At 36.5% G+C, this 27,983-nt stretch overlaps 2 protein-coding genes across 5 annotated transcripts in view; one reads left to right on the forward strand and one right to left on the reverse strand.

Moving 5' to 3' along the window:
* ANGPT2 (angiopoietin 2) overlaps positions 1–7,194 on the forward strand; it is a 47,322-nt gene extending 40,128 nt beyond the window's left edge. For all 4 annotated transcript variants that reach the window (XM_074581648.1, XM_074581649.1, XM_074581647.1 and 1 more), the window contains 2 exons: positions 4,324–4,454; positions 5,883–7,194. In XM_074581648.1, the coding sequence (XP_074437749.1) occupies positions 4,324–4,454; positions 5,883–6,043 (292 nt within the window). In that variant the 3' untranslated portion in view covers positions 6,044–7,194. The remainder of the gene's footprint in view (positions 1–4,323; positions 4,455–5,882) is intronic.
* Positions 1–27,983, reverse strand: part of MCPH1 (microcephalin 1) — a 135,789-nt gene that overhangs the window by 75,931 nt on the left and 31,875 nt on the right. The window contains exons 10-12 of the mRNA XM_074581646.1: positions 21,354–21,391; positions 17,965–18,127; positions 10,462–10,539 (exon numbers count right to left, since the gene is read on the reverse strand). Coding sequence (XP_074437747.1) covers positions 10,462–10,539; positions 17,965–18,127; positions 21,354–21,391 — 279 coding nt within the window. The remainder of the gene's footprint in view (positions 1–10,461; positions 10,540–17,964; positions 18,128–21,353; positions 21,392–27,983) is intronic.

A 27,983-nucleotide genomic window follows, 5' to 3' on the forward strand; every position in this document is an offset into this window, starting at 1 on the left:
ATATCATGGTGTTATACATTTCTGAAACGGTATCAGCCACAGCTGAAATATACAGGCAGTTCATATTTCATTTTCCAATCTATCTGTAAATGCAGTAGACATTTCTTGATTGGTTCTAGAAGAAACTAGAGACTCTACAGTATAACAGATGCTTTCCTACTTACGTTGTCCAGGAAATGTTTCTTTATAAGAATCTTAGAGATTCGTGGAGCTTTAGGTGACCGGACAGAAAAATTGCCTACATTTAGATTAATTTCTCCAAGATTTCTAGCAGGTATTTGTTGTAAACAAAGTCAGTCTGACACTCAAGAGGACTGATGCTGTTCACAGAATCGCAGAATGGTAGGGGTTGGAAGGGACCTGTAGAGATCATCTAGTCCAACCCCCCTGCCCGAGCAGGTTGCACAGGAACGTGTCCAGGCGGGTTTTGAATGTCTTCAGAGAAGGAGACTCCACCACCTCTCTGGGCAGCCTGTTCCAGTGCTCCATCACCTCAAAGTAAAGAACTTTTTCCTTATTTTCAGACGGAATTTTCTGTGTTCCAGTTTGTTCCTGTTGCCGGGCACCACTGAAAAGAGTCTGGCTCAATCCTCTTGACAATCACCCTTTAGATATTTATAAGCATTTATGAGAACCCCTCTGTCTTCTCTTCTCCAGGCTAAACAGACCCAGCAGCCTTTCCTCGTAAGAGAGATGCTCTCTGTTACTTCAACTCAAGTCTTACATGCAAAGCAATCCAAAACTATCAGCATCTCCCTCTCCAAAAATGTTAGATCTTAACGCCTTAGTAGTATACAGTTGTCTCAACTCCAAAGCAAATATTTTTTCATCTGGAAACAGTCAGAAACTACAGCAGAGATTTTTTTAAAGTAATGCTTTAAAATACTTACAAAGGTAACCTTTGCAAAATGGGTCGTTACCCTTGTCCACTTAAAATATTAAAAAATAATTACTGAAAACTAAGATGGTTGTCTGTAAACAGATACTTTACTTTAAAATGCAGCCAAACATGGAATGCATCATAGAACGCATCATAGAATGCAGTGGATTAAAGAATATAAGTAACATTATGAAAAAGAAAAAAATAATCTAAGAAAGTATTAAAGTAAGAGCAACTTTAATTACAGTAAAAACATTAATGCATTCTGAATGCTGGAAAGATTATGAGTTGGATCATAAAACTAAAATTTCGTAGAGAAACTGAGATCAGAATGGACTTCATTTGAGTCAAACTTCCTTATCTCAAAGCTATGGGGTCAGGCCAGGTTGCTCAGGGCTTTATCCATTTGGGACTTGATAACCTCCAAAGGTGGAGACTGCACAACCTGTTCCACTGCTTGTCTGACCTCATGGTGAAAAAGGTTTTCCTGATACACAGCCAGAACCTCTCATTTCATCTTTTTTAAAAAAATGAATAATAATAAATGAAAACTCTCTGCTTATATTAGACTGAGAGGGAAGTCTAGGAGGTTCCTGGAGTGTGTTGGGGATAACTTCCTGACACAGCTGGTGAGAGAGCCAACTAGAGAAAGCACCCTGCTGTCCCTGTTGTTTGTGAACAGAGAAGGACTTGTGGGGGATGTGACGGTTGGAGGCCATCTTGGGCACAGTGATCATAAAACGATAGAGTTTTCGATTCTTGGAGAAGCAAGGAGGGGTGTCAGCAGAACTGCCACCATGGACTTCTGGAAGGCAGACTTTGGTCTTTTTAGGAGCCTGGTTGACAGACTCCCTTAGGAGGAAGTCCTGAAGGGCAAAGGAGTCCAGGAAGGCTGGATGTTTTTCATGAAGAGAGTCTTAAAGGCGCAGGAGCACGCCATCTCCATGTGCTGAAAAAAGAGCTGTTGGCGAAAGTGACTGACCTGGCTGAACAGAGAGCTATGGTTGCAACTCAGGGCAAAAACCAGAGTTTATGACCTTTGGAAGAAAGGGCAGGCCACTCAAGAGGACTACAAAGATGTTGTGAGGCTATGTAGGGAGAAAATCAGAAGGGCCTAACCCCAACTAGAACTTAATCTGGCTTCTGCTGTTAAAGACAATAAAAAAAGTTTCTATAAATACATTTGCAATAAAAGGAGGACTAAAGATAATCTCCATCCTTTATTAGACAGGGGCAGAAACATAGTGACCAAGGATGAGGAAAAGACTGAGGTAATTAATGCCTTCTTTGTCTTAGTCTTTAGTAGTAGGACCAGTTGTTCCCTGAGTACCCAGCCCCCTGATCTGGAAAACAGGGACAGGGAGCAGAATGAAGCCCCCGTAATCCAAGAAGAAATGGTGGGTGACCCGCTGCAGCACTTAGACATACACAGGTCTATTGGGCTGGAGGGGATCCACCCGAGGGTCCTGAAGGAGCTGGTGGAAGTGCTCACCAAGCCATTTTCCATCATTTATCAGCAGCCCTGGCTACCAGGGAGGTCCCAGTTGACTGGAGGTTAGCAAATGTGACGCCCATCCACAAGAAGGGCCGCAATGAGGATCCGGGGAACTACAGGCCTGTCAGTCTGGCTTTGGTGCTGTGGAAGGTTATGGAACAGATCATCCTGAGTGCCATTATGCATTGCATGCAGGACAACCAAGTGATCAGGCCCAGTCAGTATGGGTTCATGAAAGGCAGGTCCTGCTTGACAAACCTGATTTCTTTCTATGAAAAGGTGACCCACTTAGTGGATGAGGGAAAGGCTGTGGATGTTGTTTACCTGGAATTTGGTAAAGCCTTTGACACCTTTCCACAGCATTCTCCATAAGAAACTGGCTGCTCATGGCTTGGATGTGTGTGCTCTTTGCTGGGTAAAAAACTGGCTGAATGGCCAGGCCCCAAGGGTTGTGGTGAATGGATTTAAATCCAGTTGGCGGCTGGTCACAAGTGGTGTTTCCCCAGGGCTCAGTAATGGGGCCGGTTCTGTTTAATATCTTTATCAACGACCTGGATAAGGGGGTCAAGTGCACTCTCAGTAAGTTTGCAGATGATGCCAAACTGGGTGGGAGTGTTGGTCTGCCTGAGGGTAAGAAGGCTCTATAGAGGGATCTAGACAGGCTGAATCAATGGTCTGAGGTCAGCATTACAGGCCTGGGGAAGAGTGGCTGGAAAGCTGCCCAGCGGAAAAGGACCTGGGGGTGTTGGTCGACAGCCAGCTGAACGTGAGCCAGCAGTGTGCCCAGGTGGCCAAGGCGGCCAACAGCATCCTGGCTTGTATCAGAAGTAGCATGGCCAGCAGGACTAGGGAAGTGATCATCTCCCTGTACTCGGCACTGGTGAGGACACACCTCAAATACTGTGTTCAGTTTTGGGGCCCTCACTACAAGACAGACACTGAGGTGCTGGAGCGTGTCCAGAGAAGGGCAACAAAGCTGGAAGACTTATCTGGAGGATAAGTCTTATGAGGAGCAGCTGAGGGAACAGGGGTTGTTTAGCCTGGAGGAAAGGAGGCTGAGGGGAGACATTATCACTCTCTACAACTACCTGAAAGGAGGTTGTAGAGAGGTGGGGGTCGGTCTCTCTCCCAAGTAACAGGCGATAGGACAAAAGGAAATGCCCTCAAGTTGCTCCAGGGGACATTTAGATTGGATATTAGGAAAAATTTCTTCACCGAAAGCGTTGCTGGCCGTTGGAACAGGCTGGCCAGGGAAGTGGTTGAGTTGCCATTCCTGAATATGTAGGTGTGGTGCTGGTGGAGTTGGCAGTGTTACGTTAACTGTTGGACTTAAAATGATCTTGAAGGTCTTTTGCAACCTAAATGATTCTATAATTTAACACTAATAAAAGGATGAAGGATGTGAAAAGGAAGACTAATAAGTAAAGTGGAAAGGGAAATATTGAGAAACTCCTATAATATCAGTTAATAGTTGGTAATGAGTAGTTCAGGTAATGCTGTTATCTCTCATAGATGCCAAGTTGTAATGCTACATTGCCATGTTGTGCTAACAGCAAAATAGGAATCAAAAACGTTTTGATTTAAACTTTTGAACTGAATTAAAAAAAAATAATAATTGCACACAATGTACTTACAGTATTAAGAACTGCATGATATATATGAAAAATTCCAGGAGTTATTATCTACCTACTCTCATTTTCTTCTAATATGACATGAATAAAACAGTCATCTCTACAAATGTGGAGACTGTTCATTAGAATATTGTGCTGACCATTTCCACTCTTATGAAAACATTATGCTGCAGAACAGCTGACAGTAGTACATTGGCCAGAAGAGAACTGAACTATGTGAACAGGATATTTATTGCAAACTATTCCATGATTATTTTGCAGATCAGCTACCATTAACTTCCACATAATAATTGTTTTTCCATTCTTCACTTCTACAGGATCTACCTTAAAGGACTTACTGGGACAGCGGGCAAAATAAGTAGTATAAGCCAACCAGGAAATGATTTTAGCACAAAGGATGCAGACAATGACAAATGTATTTGCAAATGTTCACAAATGCTAACAGGAGGTAGGAATGTTTTTTTGTTTCTCAGTCTTCCTATTTTTATTGGCACTGAAATTGTCTGTGAGATAAATAGTAATAATTTTGACTTAGTGAATTTTGACTATTGAAGAAGTCCAGAACTCACACATAGAAATGCTAGTATGGTGACTACAAATGAAATATTTTGTCATTGGACAAAGGTTAGTTAAAATAAAACAAGAGAAGGTAAAACTGGAGAAAAAACCCCAGTCTCTCAAGTTGGGGTTTCAAGTTTCTCAAGAAAGTCTGTAACTGTGGAACAAACCAGAGTGAAAGCAGATTCTTCCAACGAATGAGATAACATACTCCCAGAGATCAAAACACTTAACCCCCCCCCAAACTTATTTTAGAGATTCAGTTGGTTGGTGAAACGGCTCCATACCCTAACTACCCAGAGGAGAAGAAAACATCAAAAGCTGCTGTTTATTGCACATGCTGCAGAAGGGTACAAAAATTTAATTCAATATAATTATGAAATGGGAATGCATACATAAATTTAAGATACTCCACATATATGAGATATCTACATTTTTCTAATGATTGTTGACTAGTTATTGGAGTTTTAGGTGGTATTTTTATCTCGAACCACACAAGCCATTGTATAATTTGTCAATCTAGAATTCCACATTCTGAAAAGTAAACAAACTGCTTTGTAAATTTCACTTCTCTTCCTGTTATCTCTTAAGCAATGGTTTGTTTCCCTATAGCACAAGTTACAAGACAAAAGACAGCTTCAGTTTATCCAAAAGGATAATTGGATTACTGCCCTGCAAAACAGAACACACACATTATCGCCATCATAACAGAAGTATAAAAATATTATCTTATTAATAAAAATAAATTTTCCTTATGACCCACTAACAGGTCAGGACCATAAGGGTACAAAATAATTTTGGGTTGCTTTCTTCTCCTTTTCCTTCTTACCAAGTTTCAGCACAGAGGTTTTGAACTAAATCTGCACAGAGAAGTGAAACAGATAACTGAATTAATCCTCTAAAAACAATTAAGAAAGGATTTTAAATCTGTGAAGAGTAGGAATTTACCAAAGAATAGATAAAAAACAAAGAAGACTCAGTATTGTTACAGTTCAAGTCAAGTTCTGCCCTGAGACTGTCAACAGTAATGTTTGATATTGGTAATAAATTAAGCTTGATTGAAGGCCTTCCCTTCTCAATATTAAACGGCTATGTGTTACATAAGATGCAAGAATATGTAGCGAATACATAAATACATTTCCTTGCTGAATTTGAGGGACATATTTTACACCGACACGTCCAAATCATAAGAATGAAAACCTGGGTTTAGATTTCTTTTTCATTTCAGGAGAACAAAGTGTCCTTATATACTATTATGAAAATTAACTGTGCTTACATTTTCATTTGCTGATGTTTTTCTTTGCTTTCTGTCTTGCAGGGTGGTGGTTTGATGCATGTGGTCCTTCTAACCTCAACGGAATGTATTATCCATTACGGCAGAACAACAACAAGTTCAACGGTATCAAGTGGTACTACTGGAAAGGCTCAGGATACTCTCTCAAAGCCACGACTATGATGATTCGACCAGCAGATTTCTAAATGCTTTTGCATTATGTGAATTACGTATTGTATAGTCTTCAAAGACTTCATTTGCTGAGCATATAAACACACATCTGCAACTTGTCTCATTTTCAAGCCCAGAAAACATGCGCTAGTGTTCTGAAGGGATCAGTTCAGTACAATTCCTGAATTGCAATAGCCTTGATCAGCTAAAGCTCATATTATTCAGCCAGACACAAAGTCTAAAGCATCAACCTGGTATAACAGTGATTTGGCCAAATGACTGAATAAAAAGAACATCCAAGAAACTGTCAGCCAACTTAAGGACTCTGTTTTACTGATCATTTATGTTATGTATGTGTTAGTAAATAACTGGAACTGTGAAAAATACCTAAAATAGTTTTAGAAGTATGCATTTTGCGTCATCACTGAACTTTAAACATTACTCTAATATAAAACACTTAACTAGATCTAGAACTATTTATCTCTGTGTCGTGTTTGCCTTTTATGTACATAAAAAAAAATACTGTCCTGTAATTAGCTCAATACTGTAGTTGAAGAATACATTCTTTTCCCCCATAGTCTCCTAAACAATTTCTTACACTTATTCAGGGATTTTTTCCAATAGCCTGTATTACTTTATTTAACAGAGGACAAATAGCATTTAAGTACTTTGCATTTATTCTTGGGAAATACTGTGTACAAAAATCACCATTTCTTTCAGTTTGTACTTATTACAGTCACTATCTTTAAGTTACAGAAATCCCTGAAAATTACAATATACTATCTGTTTCTTTATATTTTTATGAAGATTGCACTTTTTTTCCTTTCCTTGTCATTTACCTGTAAAATAACTGATCAGTATTTTACAAACCGAGACAACGGCATTAACACCAAATGTCCAGTTGTCTATGACAATCAGTTATCACCTGGTGCTGTAGTACATCTATATGTTTTGTAAAAATAACCTAACTGAAAAACATATGCATATTCTTTGATCCAATTAAATTTATGCTCATGAGTTAAAATACAAATTACTACATTTTAAAAACAGGAAAAAAATAATCTGAAAGTTATTAATGTCACACTGTTGGGTTCTTTTCAGTAAGGTTAGGACTTCTCCATAGAAATTCCCTGTAGGTAGGCCCTCAATGTATGACACAATGTGAATAAATTACTCTACTGGGTGATTTTTGCTTTTTAAACTTTTTATTATTACTACGTGCTTTAAAATTTTGTACTATGCACTGCAGTTCAGATAGAGAAGATATTTCTTCATAAATCACACAAAATAATTTTGTGCAGATTTTTTCCTAAATTAACCTTAGGTTGTAATTCTCATGTTTAGTCTTTGCCTTAAAGTAATGATTTTGTAAATTTCTAATTTCAGCAGATGACTGAATTAGTTACAAAATGAGAATATATCTCATACCAAAACAAAACAAAACCCCCAGACACAACATTTATGAGGACTTACTTAACAAAAGGTAATTAATCTTAAAAACAGTAAATGATTTTGAGAAAGATGGAAGAAAACACTTCATTTTATACTGACAGTCATTAAAGTTGGTGTCAGAGTATCCCACCACTCAAACCACTGCCATTCTCTGAAAATGGGTCAGCATTACTAAAGGGCAGCAGTGACAAAAAAATGCTTCTAATATTACTTCATGGTCTGATTTTAAATAAATCTAATGAATGTAAATTAACAGGCATCATCTGAAGAGTTGCATAAAATAATCTGAATGTATTCAAGATTACTGTTTAAGTATTTTATTGTTTCTCCTAGCAAACTTGTAAGGATAAACATAACCCAAGCTAAAAAAAATACTTCACAAAATTGCTTTTATGAATTTCTAAGAAATGTCTTAAAGAGCAGGTCTAGTAGAGGGCCACCAAGCTAGTAAAGGAGGTAGTTATACCAAGAAGCACGCAACATCCAGAGAGGCTGAGAGAACTGGCCTTTTTCAGCCTGGAGAAGAGAAGGGGAAGGGGGGACCTTACTGCTGTCTGCACCTGCCTGATCAAGGACACAGAGAAGACAGAGTCAAGCCCTTCTTGGAGTGCACGGCAATGGGACAAGAGATAGGGACAAGAGGCAGCAAACACAAGTTCAGATTGGATTTTCTTTTTAATTTACTCATTTATTACCATGAGGGTGGACTGGAAAAGTCCCTTGGAGCGGAACGTTGAACTAGGCAACCTTCAGAGGTCCCTTTCTAATCTAAAATATTTTATGATTCTGTGAAATTTAGTAGAAATACCGAGTCTAGATTACTGTATTTCCTGCTTCATTGCATTTAATCAGACAACTAAAGAAAATACTCCCAACGTTTGACACAGTAAGAGTATCCAGCCCAATAATCTAAAAAAAATAATAAATTAAAATAAAAGCTTTTTCAAAACCATGATGGAATCTGGCATAGTGTGAATGCTCAACCTGGCAACAGAAAATAGTTCTAACTTCTGGTTGACATTAACCTTCATTATTTTAGTAAGAAAACACTATATGATAAGAACAATTAAATATTGCATGGCTAGTTTCGATTTGTTGTAAGAAAGTCTTTATTAAGCCAAAGGCTTTTTGATGACTGTTCTGGGAAAGTGATTGAAGACATTGATGTAGACATTGAACAGATCAGTTGTTTACTGAGACTTTCATTTTTGGAGGAAATGGAGTAATTTATGAACATGAATGTAAAAATTTAGAGTGAATATATTTTTAAAGGACATTTTATCTAAGCGAGAGTGCATGGCTTAAACTGCAAACACTGAAGTAAAGTGAGAGGAGGACATTTTGGAAGGAATGCAATGATAGGAAAAAGAAGGCTGCAACAACTGCTTTGGACTTGGTACAGACAATTAAAACATAACAGCAAGATAACCCCTTCTTTCAGTTCCTTCCTGTAATCAAATAAATGGTATATTAAACTAGAATGCACTTCCATTTTCTGTAAATAGAGAAAGAATAATAAGAAAAGAAAGGGAATATAAACACCATTCACATTCAAATAATAATCGTATTTTTAAAAATAAGATATCTGTTACAGTAAGAAACCAGAATGACTTGAATAGGGAATGATTGGAAAGGTGATGGAAATACGACCTTGGACACTGACTTTGTTCCTCTGCAAGAGGAGAACACTGCAAACAGAAGTGATTCAGGTTCTCAGCACAACCATAACCTCCTTCAGTTTTATCTTCTCACCATCTCTCAAGCCCTCTTTACTTCTGCTTTAGGAATAAAAACTGTAAACAGAATCTAAAAAACAATCACAGCAGGAATCACTTCCAAACAAAGCTATGTAAGTTGTTACTGATAGCATAGTAGTCTGAGAAGAAATAGAAAACTCAGTTTAATCTGAAGTATTGTATTCTTTTTTTCATACAAATAGAGAAAAAAGGGGAAAAAAAAGAACATGTTTCTTAGTTATTTTTCACATTAAATTTTACCATTCTTAATGTATTTGCTATACAAAAAAAATTACTTTCTCCTTTTAGAAAAAATACTACATTATAATGAATGATTAATTTCTTTGGGCTTATTTCAGAATAACTGTTACAGTTTCCCTACACTTTGAGAACATAAAATTTATGAAATAAAGTCTTCATCTTGAACATGTAAGTTTACAGAAATTATAGATTTGGAAACAGTGTTAAAAATAAGTTCTTAACAGTTAATAAAATGATAGTAAGAATAGTTCAAACCACATTAAATGCTCATTCTTCAAAGCCCGTATTAAACTTTGAGAAACAAGTAGCGGATGATATTATATTTAACTAGCTGCTACAATATAAGAGAAATTGTGAAATGTTTTTTGGCAAAACTATTAGAGTGATTGACTAGTAACCTGCTAGAATTCTACCTGTTTTTAAACCAAAATAAAATTACCGTTTAATCAATTACAACACACAAAGTGCAGATACACTCGGGTCTGCAGATACACCATACCACCACATACACACTTCTGCACTAGTTCACAATTCAGTACTTCAGAACGATCAAAGGCAGGAAAAATGCTTCATTTTACCTACTTTGTAGTTTTAAAAGCCCACAGTAGTTTTCCATTGACAAAGTAATTTCTGGACTGAAAATACCGAGTCCATGACCTGAATAATCTTTCTGTTAGGTGCCAACATGCCTCTCCAGCTTATATACAAGCACAGATAGAAATAAAATATGCCACAAATACATTAAAGGACATTTACACTTAAATAAGCAGCTAGTCTATTCAGCTGTTAATTGGTGAATCAATTTTTTGCATTTTCCATGCATACCGAAGTTTTTACACACACTTCAAAAAGTAATGGTTGAAGGACAAAATAACTCCTTGCAGTATTTGCTTTAATTTTTTTTTTCTAGTAGGCCTTCGTGTTCACAAAACCTGTTTAGAGGGACAAACATTTTCCAGATAAACAAAAGAAAGTTCACAAGCCTAAAGGGCTATTAAACTTACAGGAGCTGCAGGGAAGCTGGATGAAAGCTCATATGGTTCCTCTGAGATCCAACGGCCCAATTCCAAAGACCACAGGACCTAAAATAAATTAAGCAGTAAGTAGAACTCTTACAGCAAACTCTTTGAATGTGTAATTAGAAGTAACAGTGCAGTTGCAATAGTTGGTTTGATATTTCATTTACCCAAACCAAATGATTCGCTGAAAAATCAAGCAATCAGAAAGATAAAATTTTACAACTGAAACAAATTAAAATACCAAAGCGGTATTTCTATGCATAGCTACATGAAATTTCAAAACCTTGTGAGGATATTAGAAAAGTGAACTTTTTGCATCACAATACGTGAAATTAGAGTAAAGATTTGAAAAGGGAAGTCATGCTGTATCAGTTCTGTTCTCTTGGTTCAGTTAACCATTGAACTTCAAGAGGTTCCCGCTGGCCCATTTCTCCAGCCTGTCAAGGTCCCTCTGAATGGGATCACCCATCTGGTGTATCAAACACTCCTCACAGTTTTGTAACACCTGCAAACTTGCTGAGGGTGCAATCTTCCCCATCATCCAGTTCATAAACGATGTTCAACGATATTGGAGCAGTATCAACCCCTGCTACTGGCTGGGATTATGCAACTGTTGCATGTAATCCACAATACATATATCAATCAGCCTGTAAAGAAGAAAAGCTCAATTTCATTCTCTTCGGTATCCTCCTCTGTCAGCGTCACATTCTAAAGCATAAAAAAAGGTCGCTGACAGTGCAGAGTAGTGACTGTCTGGAAAATACATGATAATTTGTGTTCAACTGAGCTCTGAAACACTGGATCAATATGATGCTTGGAGACTACCAATCCTAACACTTTGGAACACTTTCAGAGTTCTGTTTTCATCAGGGCCATCACAAAATGGTTAACAGAAAAAAAACCTACTTGAAATGGTTATACTTTCAGGTTCTGAAATACACTGTTTCTAATATTTTTGGGGGGGAAAACTTTCCCAAAACTATTCCATCCATCATTTTTCCTGCGTTGATTTTCTAAACCATTCCTCAAAACAATTTATCATTATAAATTGCAATTGATAGACTATAATATTAAAAGCCTCCCAAAGGGTGCTCAGAGACAATCCCTTTATGGGAAAATGGAAAGAGGCTGAAGTTCCTCCCATGGCTCTGCCCTTGAGTCGCATAAAGGGCATTTTCCTACTAATTTCTAGATGGTCTAAATTCTGAAGCACACTCTGACGGAAGAGGAGTTACTTTTCCTCATTGGCTTCATGACGGTGAGCTGAGCCATTAAGCTTCTCATGTAGGTAAAAGACTGGTAAGTTCTTTGCCACTTTTGTCCACTGTCACACAATTCAACAACTTTTCCCTTTTACAGATATTTGAACTTCTCAACATCCTTCCTGTAGTTGCCATTTGGTACGCCTTAAATACGAGCCAAAAAAAGCATTGTTACCCGCTAGTAGGAGACAGCACGATTCATACGTGCAACCTTAAAAACCACAGCAACCCCAAAAACCACAGCACCCCCTCAATACCCTGCTGCTCCTACAGCAACAGGTAGTACTAAGTCAACAATAAGTGTACATACACCCCCAAAATGGGATATATGGAATTTATTAGAAAATAAATCCCTGTGTTTAGGATAATCTTACCTCTGGCAGTCACATTTTCCCTAAATAGTTCTCTAGCCATTTCAAATAGATGATGTCTGTTTCTTACTGTTAGCACAGCCATGCACCGTTAAACTGTTGCCATTATTCACCTTAGGACAAGCTGAATTTCATCAGTGCGTGAAATTATTCCCATGCTTGATTCACAATTAACAGAAATATTCTGTATTTTTTTATTCTTTTGGAAGATGCCGTACAAATCCATATATTATTAGTTTTAATTTAAATTATAAAACTGTACCTCATAAAATTTGGGAAGCAGTGCTATGAGATGTTCCTCTTAGACAAAAATAGGCATAATAGATATCGAGCATGATAAAGTTATCCTTTACAATCTTATAGCTCACTAACTAAACAAGATTCTAAACTGAACAGACAGATTATAAACTAGTAATGTAAATCTTATAAAATGGCCCAGTTGGATGTAGGAAAATAACTTTCTGTAAAGGGCTCTTTTGCCCTCAGTCTGTTGCTAGAAGCAGCAAACTGCAAACTGAATTTAGGAAGTAATTTTGTTATCAAAAACCATTCCTAGAGTCTTTAGTCCAAAGCAGCTGATGCTTAACAACTTTCAGGGGAACCAGCAACCTCTAACATGAACTGCTGCAAAAGCTGGTGCTGTGTGTGATGTGGCAAGTGGTGTTTTACTTGTGAGGGGAGGGCAGGTGTCCAATTTTGCGGGCTATTGGAAGTGAAGAGTGATTTTTTGTTGATAATGAAAAGCAGTACATCTTCAAACTTACTGTTGAACTTTACAAAAATCCAAAGAATATTATGTTTACTTTTAGAAAACGCACAACCAAATATTTGAAAATGCAACAGCTGTACAAAGAGAAATTAATTTATATAGTCATTACATCATACCAAACCTAAAAATTAGTTAATGATAATTAATTAATTATTAAATAAATTCAATTGATTTATTATGAAATTAATGAAATTAATAAATCAATGAAATATTCAAAAATATTCAAATATTTTTAATATTGAAATTGTTAAATTTGAATTTAAAAAAATATTCAAAACCTGATAATGCATTGCTCTGTTTAGCCAAGAAAAGTGTAGTAGCTTCTTAAAAACATACTTAGGATTTTAAGTTAAAAATTTTAAGGTGGTACCTGTGTATATTTTTTACAACTGCTTTTTACAATTTACGATAAGAATATTGAAATCGGTCAGCTTTATACTTATAGCTATATATATTTGTTGCAAATAAAAGAAACTTGTTAATCCAAGCCATTTCTCTTTTAATCACAAAATAAATCAACTTTAACTGAACCAAGAAAATTGTAACTTCTCATACAATTCTTAGAGACATGCTGCATGAAAACAATATTTGTAAATAATCTTGAGCAGGAACAGATGTACCATGCTGTATAATGTGTACATCATGTCCTTATAGTACCAAAATCATGTTTGTACCAAGAGTAACTGGCAAACAACCCAAATAAATTAAAACATAAACCCAAAAGATTAGTTATGATTAAGTAATCCTATTTCATTTTCCAGGCCAATTTTACAGTAACAACCTCTATCAGTCCCTGTAGTATTTACAGAATTTTGTTTAGAAATGAATTTTGTTTATCCTAACAAAAGATGGATTAATGCTTGTCTATCATGGTTCTGGAATTGAGTACAAAGGCATCCTATCTACTTTCTTAGATAAAAGGAAAATTAGATACAGAGGTCATGAACAGGTCCTGAAGTAAATAATTAGGTCACCACTCACTAAAACATTCAGTTTTCAGGAACACAAAGGCAAGAGCTCTCCATTCTAAGTCACTGAAAGTTTCCTTCTGACTTTGCCAGAGACAAATTTTCAAGCAGTATATTCTCATAGCAACACTAAAAAAATGCTTCAAATTCATATAGGACAAAAACAAGTTATGATTTGCAATACTGAGTAAACTACTTTTTCTTGGTAAATAGGTAATATCTTCATACTCAAAAGTTCCTTAGAATGTGGAAAAGGACTAAGAAAGGCTGAAATACTTCAGAATATAAAAGCATTTATATTGAGAGGAAAGAGCTATCTAGAAGTTTTCAAATGTGCAGTTACAAAAGATTTATCTTAAAATTTAATGATAAAGTAGTACAGTGCGGATCAAGCATGAATGCTGGATATAGGAGTATCGCAAGTTAAGAAAATACAGCTGATAACATTGAGATATTAAGAATGTATCAGATTCTTGCAGAAGGCAGTCTGGCTGGTCATGGAGGACCCAAGAAAGGAAGAAATAGGGAGGGAAGAGGAGAGTGGGAAAACCTAGTTTTTCTGTGGACTTCTTACAACCTTAAAGAATGTTTTCCTTTGGACTTTAGAATCGAGTTGATCAATCTTCTGTTACTTCATCCTCAAGCATGGACTATTTTATCCAATTCAGTAGCAGGCAACCTGTATGGCATGAAGCTCCAACAAGTGTCCTGCAGGTTATACAGCTATACAGCTATAAGGTTAACCTTGGTGCAAAGTTTTCCTTTGCATGTCCAAATCAGCTATGTTCTTTTATTCACACTATATAGGAAAACTTATGTCAAACATTCAATTCTCAAGGGTCTGAAAACACAGTTTGACTAGTTGTTATTTAAGGCCTCCTAGCCATCCAGCTAGCACACTGAGTGATCATATGGTATTTGTACTTGAATAACTCCTCTTGAAATACGTTAGCGGAGTGCTATGAAGATTAAGTGTCTAATAGTAAATTTGATATTTCTCCAAGATCTATCTTTAAAAAGATCATTTTTTCTCAGAAGAAGAAAAAATATTGCAGCCTAAATTATATCTCCATGTTGTACATCAAAAGGCAAAGGTAAATAACATTTCAGCTTCTTAAAGCATTGAGAAACATCTTCCAAAAGACAATTAAAATTAATTTTAATTACTTAATACCTTGCTTAAAATTAATTAATACTCAAAATTAATACCTTGTTTAAAAGGTTTCTGATTTCTCCAGACTGATTAATTATTTTAATTGTTGAATTTGAATTATTTTACCAATGAAAATACTTATGGTAGGATTGACAATGGTATAGAAAGGCATTTAAAGGATTCAGTATTGTAGCATTAATAAAAGGGAAAGATTACTTTGCTTAAATGAAATTCTCCTGACTATTTTTCTACAGAGTTCCTCACGATGGTTAAATAAGGCTTCAGCTTTCTCTTCTCTAGTTAAAGTATTCAGTTAACAAATTTAGGTAAAAAGATGGCAAAATTATGCCAGTGACATAATTAGAAATAAGATGATAATGATATTATGTGATAAAATGCATAGATTTAACCAGATTAAGAAATAATTTTTCAAAAAGTTCAAAGCAGTATTTACTTTCAGTGAAATAAATGACTTAATTACTTGAGGGATTAAACCATTATGGACAAAGTTGTACCCAGCCTCAGTGAAAGATTTAAGTACAGCTATAAAAAAACCTACTAATAGCAATATTCACAGATAGGCAGATAGTATAAGATTGAACGAACTTATGATTTGGAGAACTGAATTCTGAAGTTTTCCTCTAGCTCCTTCTCATACAGCTCTCGTAGTAAGTTTAGAACTTTCTCTAAATAGCATCAATAAGATGAGTGAAGACAGCTTCAGCGTTTGATCCAATAATACCTATGGGAACAAACTAACCCTTGGAACAATTCCCTTTAACTTATTGGTATTATATGACGGATATAGATGATCCTGTGATGAGTCTAAAAGATAAACTGTAAGCTAGCAGGAGAAAATTTGGCATTGCTACTAATCAACATTGGTCTATGGAGATCATGTGTTGATGTTTTCACCATGGACTGGTTCATAGAAGCGCAGTGCATAAAATGGGCAATGAAATTCTAGGACGGCAATTGCCAGAATACTGATTATCCAAATACTGCATTATGTACAAAGATAGGAAACTATTTAACTGGATATTTGTAGTGGTTCTACAATCTACATCTTTAGCTATCTTACTAGTTATTTGAAGCTTTTTCTCAAGGAACTATACAGCTTTCATGTTTGACTACCCTGTTAGGAGAAAGTAACTTATAGCAAATATGCTGTTACTTGTTTAAAACTCCATACAAAGCTAAGCACAGGACAGATTTTTCAATGTATTTCATTCATAGGTGCGTAGAATCATATAATAGTTGAGGCTGGAATGGATCTGTGGAGAATGTTTGTCCAAACAAATATGTTCCTCTTAATGTAGCCAAGGATGCTATTGGTCTTTTTTTCCACAAAGGTACATTACCAGATTGTTAAGATGACCAAAGTTGCGAATCTCTTTATTCCAAGGGATACTAATCACCAAGAACTTCTGAAAACCCTGAAGTATACCATAGGAGCTTCTTCAGATAACTACATGTATCTCACATAGGACAAGCTTCATGCTGGTAAGTGCCAGGCATCTTGAAAACAAAATGTCAACAGGAGTTTGTTTTCAGCCCAACATCTAAATTTGAAGTATGTATAAGAAAAAGGAAACCAAGAAATGTAAAGTTATTGTACAACCCCTTTTTGTATAAGATATAAATTCCAACAGCTATGTTTTATAGCTCTGGAAACACGAGGAAAGTTGAAAAACTGTCATCTGCCATGTGAGATTGAGTGGTTACTCTCTATTGTCACAGTGAGCAATTGAGGTGGTTCAATCCTGGAGTGACAGGTAAGCTCCCCACTGGTCACTACTCACTCCCTAGTCCAGCAGGATGGGGGAGAGAACTGGATGGGCAAAAGCAAGGAAAAAAAACACCTTATGGATTAAGATAAAGATAGTTAATAAGTGAAGGGGAAAAAAAAAGTTTAAAAACCCCTTCAGTGATGTTAAAATAATTGTTCCCACCAGCAGATCGATGCCCTGCCAGTCTATGAGCAATGGCTGCTTCGGAAAAACCCCTTCCAGTTTTATAGCTGAGCATGATGACATACGGTATGGAAAATCTCTTTCATCAGTTGGGGCCAGCTGTCCCAGCTGAGTCCCCTCCCAACTTCTTGTGCACCCCCAGCCTACTTACTGGGGGGGCTGACCAAAAAACAGAGAACACCCTGATGCTGTGTAAGCACTGTTGAGCAACAGCTAAAACACTGGTGGTTCATCACCAGATAAACACTGGTGGTTTCGGTCACCAGTCTAAAACAAAGCACCATACAGGCTACAACAAAGAAAAATAACTCCATCCCAGCCAGACCCAGTACAGCAATTCATTATTATCTTGTCTTTACAGTAACAGTCTGGTAACTTTATGTAGTAGCCCAGAAGAAATTTTGAGGATATACAATGATTATTTGATGTGTATATCTGTGAAAAATTTCTGTAAATTACAAACTTTCAAAACTACTCATCTACAAATAGCTTTCCTTAATTTTTTTTTTGTTTAATAGTTTTCCCACTATGCAGCAAAATATCTCCTAATTCCTTTCATTTTTACCAATGCTGCACACAATATGTGTTTCAGAACACAACAGAAATATATTAAATCAGTATATAAAAAATTCAAACTGCATAATATGACTTGGTTAACGTTGAGCAGAAATGGTCTGGTTAGCCTTTAATCTGTCCAAAAATGCACATGACCTGAGTTTCTCATACATGAGATAAGACTTCAGGCGTTTCTAAAACACACACTGAGGTACAATACAGAAATACTTGGGTTAGATTAAGTACTGAAAGACTGTGAGTAACAGTAACAGAGCTTCACACAAATTTCCTCTAATTGAACTACCTATGCCCGAATATCTGAACAACATTGCACCGTTGTATGTAGCACGGACACAAACATGGGTATATGGGTGATATTTCAGCTGTACAAAATAAGTTCAATTGATTCTGTAGTAAAATGAAAAAATATTTCTTACCCATTCATAAGAAACAATCCAACAGCCACGGGCAATTCCCAGCATAACATTCAAGGTACGGCGAGGACTCCCTGTGACTACATGACTTGTTGTTTCACATACATCATCTGAGAACAAAAAGTCTCCAAGTTTATTCACCACCTGAATTACTGTATTTTGCATCCTAAAAAGAAGAAAAGGCAAAAAAACCCCACCATACAATGTTGAACGGATATGCAAATTATAAAAGCATATACACACAACACAAATTAACTCACCTCATTTCTTTACTCACTAATCATTTCTTATCCTTTCTCGCTGTGCTTCTACCCATTTGCTAGCTCTAAATTCATTAACCTTCCCACAGAGTCCAAACAGACCCTTTTCTGTCATCACACAATCATATCCACTTGCACATCAAAGCTCTTTCATCCCCCACATCTATCTTGAATGTTTATTAGATAGAAGCTTTTGAGGCAGGAATTATCTAATGTATTGTTTGTGTACAATGCCTAGTGCAACAGAGCCTCATTCTTGGTTGCTTTTGTAGTACTAATCAAAAAAGTATTACCAGGAAATGTAAACATTTAGACAGCACTTTTAAGAGGTTTTCATGAGGGAGCACCAGATTTGCATCATCTGAATAAAATGCTGTGTCTAAATTCAGAGAGAAGTCCTAAAGTTCTGGCTTGCCAGCTATACATGTGAGACAATGTTTCAATTAAAAATTCACTTAGCCTTAAATAAAGTTATAATTAAACATATAAAATTAAATAAAAAATCCAGAATGGCCACCTATAACTGGAATTCTAATTTGAATTCTCTACATAGCTACTACAAAGCACATAAATATATCATCGTGAAAACAACGAGATCCTGGTATCACTAGAGCAAAGCTGTTGCATGACAGCAATTTTCTGTTTTTACTTATGATTGCTTTTATAAATCATTATTATAAATGATCATTAAAGATCTGTAAACGAAAGCCCAGTTCCAGTGCCCTCTCTGCTTCCCCTGGATGACTTGGAAGCGTCCACGGTGTGCTACTCAAGATAAAACAAGAATAACCTTGAACACGGTCACGTCTATCATAATGGTGATCCTCTCAGGTAAAACATTTAAGTCAATCACTGACATAATGTGAGCACACTCAGAACATCTCCAGAAGCCTCTGGAGTTACTTCATTCTCACTACGTTTCACTCCACAGAAAGTAACTCAGGTAAAACTCCCCAAATACCCCAGCTAAAACAAGTGTTACTTAGAGGAACTCTAACAAAACTGCAAAAAATTCTTCACAGAGAATGCAGCAATCTATTTTTAAAGAAGTTTCAAACATTTAAATGAATAATAAAAACAGTGTAGCAAATTAACCTCACACTTAAGTAAAAAGGCGATATTGTATGTGGAGACACTTAAAAAAAATAATCATAGAATCATAGAATCGTAACGGTTGGAAGAGACCTTTAAGATCACTCAGTGCAACCGTTAACCTAGCACTGCCAAGTCACTACTAAACCCTGTCCCTCAGCAACTCAACCACGTCCCTCAGCATCAAATCAAATCAAACCACCGACCCTCACTCCAGTGTGAATTCTGGCCTTGGTTATATGGTTTTGACTGTTACTAGTATATTTACTATTCCCTTTTCATTTTATGAGCTTTAACTTAGCATCGCCTACAAGTGAAAGTTTTTGCAACATTGCAACCCATGGGGCATGGCCCTGCCTAGACTGCACGCTCAGGGGACACGTTTCCATGCTCTATCTGAGCCTTTTCTTAGTTCTTTCCTGTGTCTACACAAAATTCCTTACAATGAGAGGGAAAATTCCTGTTGTACAAGAATTGAATCTAAGATATCTTATAAATTGCAATGAAAACTCACTGGTTTATACTTCAGTCAGCTGAAAAAACTGACAGATGCAAATTTACAGCAACATTTCACTGAATTTGTGAATCAGAAAAACAGGTAGCTGCTGGTTGTGAATCAGTGAGCAGCACCTAATATAATCTCAAAACTCGGTGCCATGAAACCACTTGAACTCATGCATCTTAAAATTTAAATTGTATTGAACCACTTTTGGGGCTGTAGCTACTCTGGGTAGAAGAATTGGGTTTTGGCCATTGGGTTGTATTTTGGAGGACTGTTCTTTAGTTCTTCAGAAGCAGTCCCACTCCCTCCACCCGCCCTTAAAAGTTGATGAATGCCTACAATTGTAGACAGCCAAAAGCACAATCTTGATGAAGAAGTTCTGAAGAAAAGCAATTTCATCAGAAATTTTTATTTAATGAAACAGTAATTGGCTAGTGGGAAAAATCAACATAGAAGCAACATAAAAGAAATAATACATTACTGACCTCTTTCAACAGAAGAACTTTTCCCCCAGCTCTGCCAGGATTTGTTCTCCTCTGTTAGGCAGATCACAGCCTCTGTTTCCCACTACTCCTATCTGCACTGTAGCTATTATCTTTACCTCCCCCACAGTGATCCTGTTTTGCGTGACTTGCAAAGTGCATTTTATAGTCTTGGTGTTACTAGCACCCAGTCACATTAAATACAGGAAAAGTATTAATTCCTTTCTATGTTTCTGACATGTATTAGTATACTTTTTAATAGCTATTGACAACCATTTACAAAGAACTTCTAAAGATTAGCCACTACATGCTGTTTCTGAATACTTACATCTATGTAACTGTCAAGATTTAAGTACTTCAAACCTGAAACAGATTTGTGGGTAGTAGAAATATCTTGAGTTTTGAAAAAGAATTCAAGAAACTGTAAGCAAGTGTAGTATAAAATATGGAATTGTGTTTTTGTTGGATGTTCTTAAAGCTGTAAGACTTTTAATAGAATGATAAGAGCATGCCAGAAAATTATTAACTCTCCCCCAAAATATGCAGTGGCAGCTGCTTCTAATGTTTTGAAACTAAGTGGCTAAAAAGCCTACAACTGATATTTATTTAGCAACTACTTGTATGAAAGAAAACATTTTAAACTGATGTTTCAGATTATGACTTTTTAAATAGAAATAATTAAAATGTATGGGGAAAAAGCTAGTCTTGGGCTGGAAGTCTGAACCATTTACTACATAAAACTACTTTTTACAGTTACTTCAGAAAGATTCAAAATGTGCTTAAGATTTTAGTCTTACTGCTCTGAAGCCCTGTTGAGCTCACCTATGGAACAACTACTTCAGTCTGCACCATAGCAACACAAACACACAACATACAGCGTAGAAAGCAAAAACATATACACATATGTAGGTGTTTCTAGCTAAAATACAAAATGAAGTAACGTATTTTAACACACAGCCCAAAGACAAATTTCACTTTGTATAGGCATAAAATGATTATCAACATTCGAGTTTAAACAGTGTGCTGACTAAAGAGTCAAAAATGTTTAATACTTACTCAGAAGACATACTCGTCATAACTAGTGTCCTTGTTGGCTAGAGACATAAAAAGACAAGAAGACAATTACAAATGTGAAAAGTTTCCCCCTTTGAAAAGAACTTAAATTAGAAACTGTTCTATTAAAAGGACTAAACAGCTTCATAATTACAGTAGCACCTGGAAAAGAGGCTGTACTAGAAAAAAGGACAGTATTTGTCTTTTGCCTTTTCCTTCTTCTGATCAGGTAGAAAGGAAAAGGCAGCTTAATTTCAACAAAGAAAACGCGCAATTTAAAATTATTCCAGTTTCTTCCTAATGAAAGGCAGAAACTGGCTGAAATGCTGCAGAAACATGTGTATATTTATTTTAAAATATAATTTTAATAATTTTATTTTGATACTGTAGCGGGGGTTTTTTTGGACAACTTTGGTGTTTTCACTGCAGGTTTTTAAGTAAACATTCTTTCACTCTTAAATCTTGTCTAGTTAATAAAAGTCAGCTCAGTAACATAGAATCATAGAATCGCCTAGGTTGGAAGGGACCTTTCAGATCATCAAGTCCAACGATCAACCTAGCTCTGAGAAAAACCATCACTAAACCATATCGCTAAGCATTACGTCTACCTGTCTTCTAAATACCTCCAGGGATGATGATTCCACCACTTCCCTGGGCAGCCTGTTCCAATGCTTGACAACCTTCTTGGTGAAGAATTTTTTCCTAATATCAAATCTAAACCTCCCTTGGCGCACCTTGAGGCCATTTCTTCTCGTCCTGTCTCCTGTTACTTGGGAGAAGAGACTGACCCCCACCTCTCTACAGCCTCCTTTCAGGTAGTCGTAGAGAGTGATAAGGTCTCCCCTCGCCTCCTTTTCTCCAGACTAAACAACCCCAGCTCCCTCAGCTGCTCCTAAGACTTGTCCTCCAGACCCCTCACCAGCTTTGTTGCCCTTCTCTGGACATGCTCCAGCACCTCAATGTCTTTCTTGTAGTGAGGGGCCCAAAATTAGACACAGTACTTGAGGTGTGTCCTCACCAGTGCCGCGTCCAGGTGGGCCATCACTTCCCTAGTCCTACTCACCACACTAAACATAACACACCAGGTATACTCAAAAAGTACTGCAAACCTTAAACCAGCTACACTGAGACACCTTAAAAAGCGCCCCCCTTCCCCTGTAATAGCCCCCATAGCTTATGTGCAAAGTAGGAGTGTTTGCCCCATACAGATTTAAATAAACTTTTTAAGAATTAGTATTATGGAAGTCAGAAGAGGAAAGAGTATCCTTTGGTCATCAGTACTGACCATGAAAGCCCCTAGCACAAAGGTAGGACAGAACATGAGTTTTAGCTGTATCATAGAAATACGTCATTGAGCATAACATGGTCATCAAAAAATACATGTAAGAAGAGGTTTTGAAAACTTTAGCTAAGAATTCCTTGTAGCTACATAAACATGCACAAGTACGTATACATAAACATTTTAATTTTGTTGAAAAAATAGATTGACTGGCTTTTATACAATGATTTCAAACTCCTCCTATTTTTCAAAATCAATATATGAATTTTAAATTATTTCTCTAGATAACTACTGCTCCATAAGAAATAATCTTTTCCATTTCTGCCCCCTCAACATATTAGCACAACCACAAGCAGTAAGCTCACAAAGTCTCTGCTAAAATTCAGTTTCAGTTTCCTTTGAGTAATGTATTGAGCCGAGACCATAAAAATATTTTTAATTGGATTACAGCTGGTAGCACAGGCCAAAAAAGACTTGAGGGCAACTCATTTTATCCAGTAATGAATCACAGAACAGAAGAGAGAACATACTCTGATGCAACTCCATCTGTTCTCTCTTATCAGTACACAACTGCTCTCCATTAAGTGTTCAAGCAATTTGTCACCTTTAAGAATGGAGTTCCTTGGAATTATCTCTGTAGACTCATAGACTGTAGATTAATAGTGTGCACCATGACTATATAGGTCTTCATTATTTGAACAATCCTTGCATAAATAAAATGTAATTTATATGCCATTGACAAGCCAAATTTTAAATACATAAGTAGTCTTTTCAACATACCCATGATAATTTCATTCTGCGGTTGGGTAAATTTGAAATACATAAAACCTAGATAGTATTTAAGTCTTCAGAAGCAACAAGTAGCATATTCAATAATTTTTTTTAACTCACGATAAACATGCATGCAGACAACATTATGTAAGCTATGCAACACCTCAGAACTGAACATATATAAAATGTGAAAATGTAAAAACAATAATAGAAAGCTTCAAATGAGAAAAAGATGAAACTTCTATACCGAAATATTTCTTTAAGAGAAATTCTATGCAGTTTTTTTGGAAATGTTAGTTTCCAGATTCTAACTTGTTGCCAACGATACTTGTTGATGCTTTAGCCTACTGCTAGCCTGACTACTGAAGAGAATATAATACTCACTCATCTGAAATCAAAATTTCTTGTATTCTTAGCCAAAAGACTTTGTACTGCAATACTTTCAACTGCAAATAAACAGTCACATTTAATTGCTCTTGGAAGTTCCAAAAGCTTCACAGCTTCAACTCCACATTTGAGTTTAATACTCAAAGAGTTTGAGCAAAAATAATAACCATGCAACGATATATATTAAATATATCTGTGGTGTTTTGGGCTGGACTGGCCCCTGAGATGAATGACAGATGCTCTCCTCCACCTCTCTCTCCAAGGAAAGGAAGGAAAGAGAGAAAGAGACTCATGAGTTTAAAAAAACCCTAAACTACTTTAATGAAATAATAATAATAAAATAAAAAGAAAGTAATGAAATTTATACAATATACACAAAGCCATATCAAGCTCCCAGGATGACAATCACATCCAGTCCCAGAGTGGACTCAGTGACAGACAGGAACTGGATTCTGGATCTGGATTCAGGAATGCATGGATCGGGATCAAAGGCAGATGAACAGACAGAGTCCTCCTTGGATGCTGACCACTGAAGAAGGAGAGCTGACCCTTTGATTCCTCAGCTTTTATACTGAGCATGACACAGGTGGGATGGAATACCCCACTGGTCAGTTTTGGGTCACCTGTCCTATCCGTTCCTCCCCGCAGCTGCGATCCTCTAAGCTTTTCCGCTTCCAACCCTCCAACGGGGTAAATGACAAAGGTAGCTGACCTTGGTTGATACAGCAATAAGTATAAGCAAGAGCCTCTCTGCGTACCATTCCTTGGCATAAATTATAATCAGGTCTCATCACTCTGGGAGTGAACAGCGTCTGAACGATATACTGTTAATTTCAGAGAGTTCAGTTAGTCAGAAGAGGCTTAACTGCAAAGTAAAATTACTGAACAGAAAATTGGTTCTGTTTTACCTCAAACCAGGACAGTATCTATCATTACATTAATAGTATTAAATATTAAATAATATAAACTCAAAATTTTGAGTATATACACTAAAAAAGACATCTAGTATGACACTGAGCAAGAGTTCTCATGGCAGAAGCACTGCAATATTAGGCACTCTACTGTACAGATTAGGTCAGATGATTGAAATCAGACATGGGGACACATTATACAATTGTGACAACATGCCTCATACTGTCTGAACACACGTTGTTGGATTTGCACAAACTCCCTAGCATTAAAGGATCCTGGGGTGTGACAGCCTGGGAAGGCACAAAACATGGCTTAAAAGCAAGGTTTTACTCGTCTCTGTCCAATCTTTCTGCGCTGAAAACCTCATTTATATCAAATATGTATGCTTCAGCATGGTCATGATGTTCTCCTTCAGTATCTGAAGCCAAGTCTCGCTGCCATTAGAATGAAGCTCTTTGGCTAAAAGTCTGGAGTTAAATCCACACAAAAGAATCAGGCTAGGTTCTCGGGGCCCTTGTATAATACGAGCTCCAAAGTCAGGTCCTGATGCGCCTGTTCAGAATGTGCAGAAAAGTACCCATCCTTACAAGTTTTTATAAATGAAATGTCATGGAAGTATTACTAAATAGTAATGGCAAAAGACCTCTACTTTTGCCAAACTTGGGTTAAGAAAAAAAAAAAAAGCATTACTATAAACCAAAGCCAGAGCAGCTTGAGATCCTACAGCTGCTTCTTCAGCTTCAGAGCTGAAATGTTTGTTAACAGTTCCTTAATACCTTATCTATAGCGAAGCGAAAATACTGTATCCAGACAAATTAGGAAACCTGCAGCCTGTCCTGACATTACCCTGCCAAGTCATCTTTGGAATTATAGCATACAAGATGGCACAGTGAGTATTCTGGGCAAATGTTCTATCACTGTGCCTCAAAGCGATTCAAAGACTCAAGAATGCAGAAGGATACATACAAAAGGTAGAAACTGGAATAAATTTAATTTCTTCCAAACTATTATTTCATCTTCACTCAGAAATGCATATTTTTGCAAGTTAGAGGTCATTCGCTAAGAAGACAACATTTTGTTTTATTGCTTCAGTAAGACAAGCAGTCCTCTTTAATTACAGTTACAAAGCAGAAAACTTAGCCAAACTATGTTTTAATTTTGTTGTACATTTTTCAAGTTAATTGCTCCCCTCCCTTGCTACACAATTTTTCTTCTATGCTCTTTGTGCCTGTTTTATTTTACATGTTGCTTTTATTGCAAAAAAAATTTTTTGAGTTAGGATTTTCTTTTCTGACCAGCAAAAAGTCATCTGGTGAACATCATTATGAGTTCTAATGCACATTTGTAGCAGGATTATTATTAATAATACACTGGAAAAGGTGGTATTGAGTTAACTGCCCCCTTTATTTATCATTAATCTCTGAATCCTGAAGAGCTGCATATCTGTACTCTAAATCAAAACACTTCTTTCTGAATTAATTTTTAGGCCTGGAATACAGACTGTATTATAAACTACATGCTTCAGCTTTCCTTTATATATTTTTAGGAGCACAGTTGCGTTAAGTATTTCTTTGGAGTCTGCCAACAACAAGATTTTTCTAAGTCATCTGAAATATAAAGCATGCATTTTAGTAGCTCAAATGAAATAGCATTTGTAAATCTTCCCAGTACTTAAAAGACAATGTGATACGTCCTGTATGTTAACTGACCTATACCACAAAAGAGGCATCCAACCTCAAAATGTATTCTTTCTTGCTTTTAAGTTTGAGCAGGTGTTTCTTGGAGCTGAACGACAGTAAGACTAAAGCCCTGTCTTGTACAACCTGCTTTTCAAGAAAGTGAATTCAAATTTTGTTTCCTTAAGAATGTCATGATTTGTTTTTCATAGGTGACAAATGAATTAAACTGTGACCATAAAATACGTTTTTCCAAGCCAGTTTTCAAGAACAAAGTTGTTTCATGCTAAGCATTGACTTGACAGGAATAGTTTTACATTTGTGACTGGTTAAATTCCAGCCGAAGTAAATTAGATCTCATTTTGTCTTTGGGTCAAAAACCCAGGCCTTGGACTTTTTTTTTTTTTTTTCTTCCAAGAAAGGATTTTAACCAATAAATACCACTTTTGAATTGTGTATTACTTAGTCCAAATGCTCCTCTTATGCCTCAAAGTTGACTGAAGTTCTGAAAGAAATAAGCTTCAGTGTACTTTCAAACTTAGGTGTATACTGTGATGGAGTAAAAAAGACCTTCACCTTCAGGACTCAACAAGATTCTTATCCAATGTGATTTGGCCGATATACCAGGGATAAAGGACTTTTAGAAGGGGTGGGGAGGAGGCAGGGGAATGAAGTGCGTGTACATGAAATAAAATGTAAAGGAGAGTAGAAGATTATTATACCGTCTGTTTTGTACTCTTCCAGTCCCTTTCTTCTCTGGCTACTGTAGGTCCATTCGATGGTTCTGAAATTAGTTCAGAACTCGTATACTCGCTTTTGATCTTTACAGCTGTATTTCAGAAGTAATGAACTTCAGCCCTACTAATGCATGAGCCAAAAAACAGAGTCGTGAGTAGCATGGGAATATTCAAGAATCAGGTTAATTTCACTCTACTTTTACCTAGGAAGGTTGCAATGAGGATCCAAAACTTCAAGCCTGTTTTTAGAAACAATCTATAAATTGTGCTACATGAATTTATTCTATTCAAGTAATTGTGGCACATAGATTAAAGTAATTGGTAATTGCAATGAATGATTACTATTCAGTAGTTTTAAACAGCAATTATTCAAAGCTGTAATTTACTTTCTGGCTGTCCTTTTACCACTTATCAGTCCTTTGATACTGATATTTTTCCAGTTTCCTCTGGCTGCAAACTCAATTTCAACTGTAATTTCCTGACCAAATATAGTTCCTCTGCTTTGGTCCTAGAAAGATGTGAAAAATGCACCCATCTTAACTAAATCAATATTACCATGGGGAAAGATGAAAAAACAACGGAGGCTATAACAAGACAGAAAAATAAGATGACATGACAGGTGCTTGGGTATCATCTTTCCTTTACGGTCAAAGATGAGAAAAAATGAGAAATCCTGTAATCACAGACACAGGAACCCCTACAACTTCTGTTGGCAAGATTAAGGATGATGAATAGCTTCAGACTTTTCAGACTAGCAGTGTCACAGTTTACAACTTACTGACATTTTCAGTTTTTCACATGCAACCATAATAGCTAACACCTATATTTTTTAAAAAAAATAATATAATAAATCAGTCATGGAGGATACAAA

The sequence above is a fragment of the Larus michahellis genome, chromosome 3, assembly GCF_964199755.1.
Source record: "Larus michahellis chromosome 3, bLarMic1.1, whole genome shotgun sequence".
In the NCBI taxonomy this organism is placed as follows: Eukaryota; Metazoa; Chordata; class Aves; order Charadriiformes; family Laridae; genus Larus; species Larus michahellis.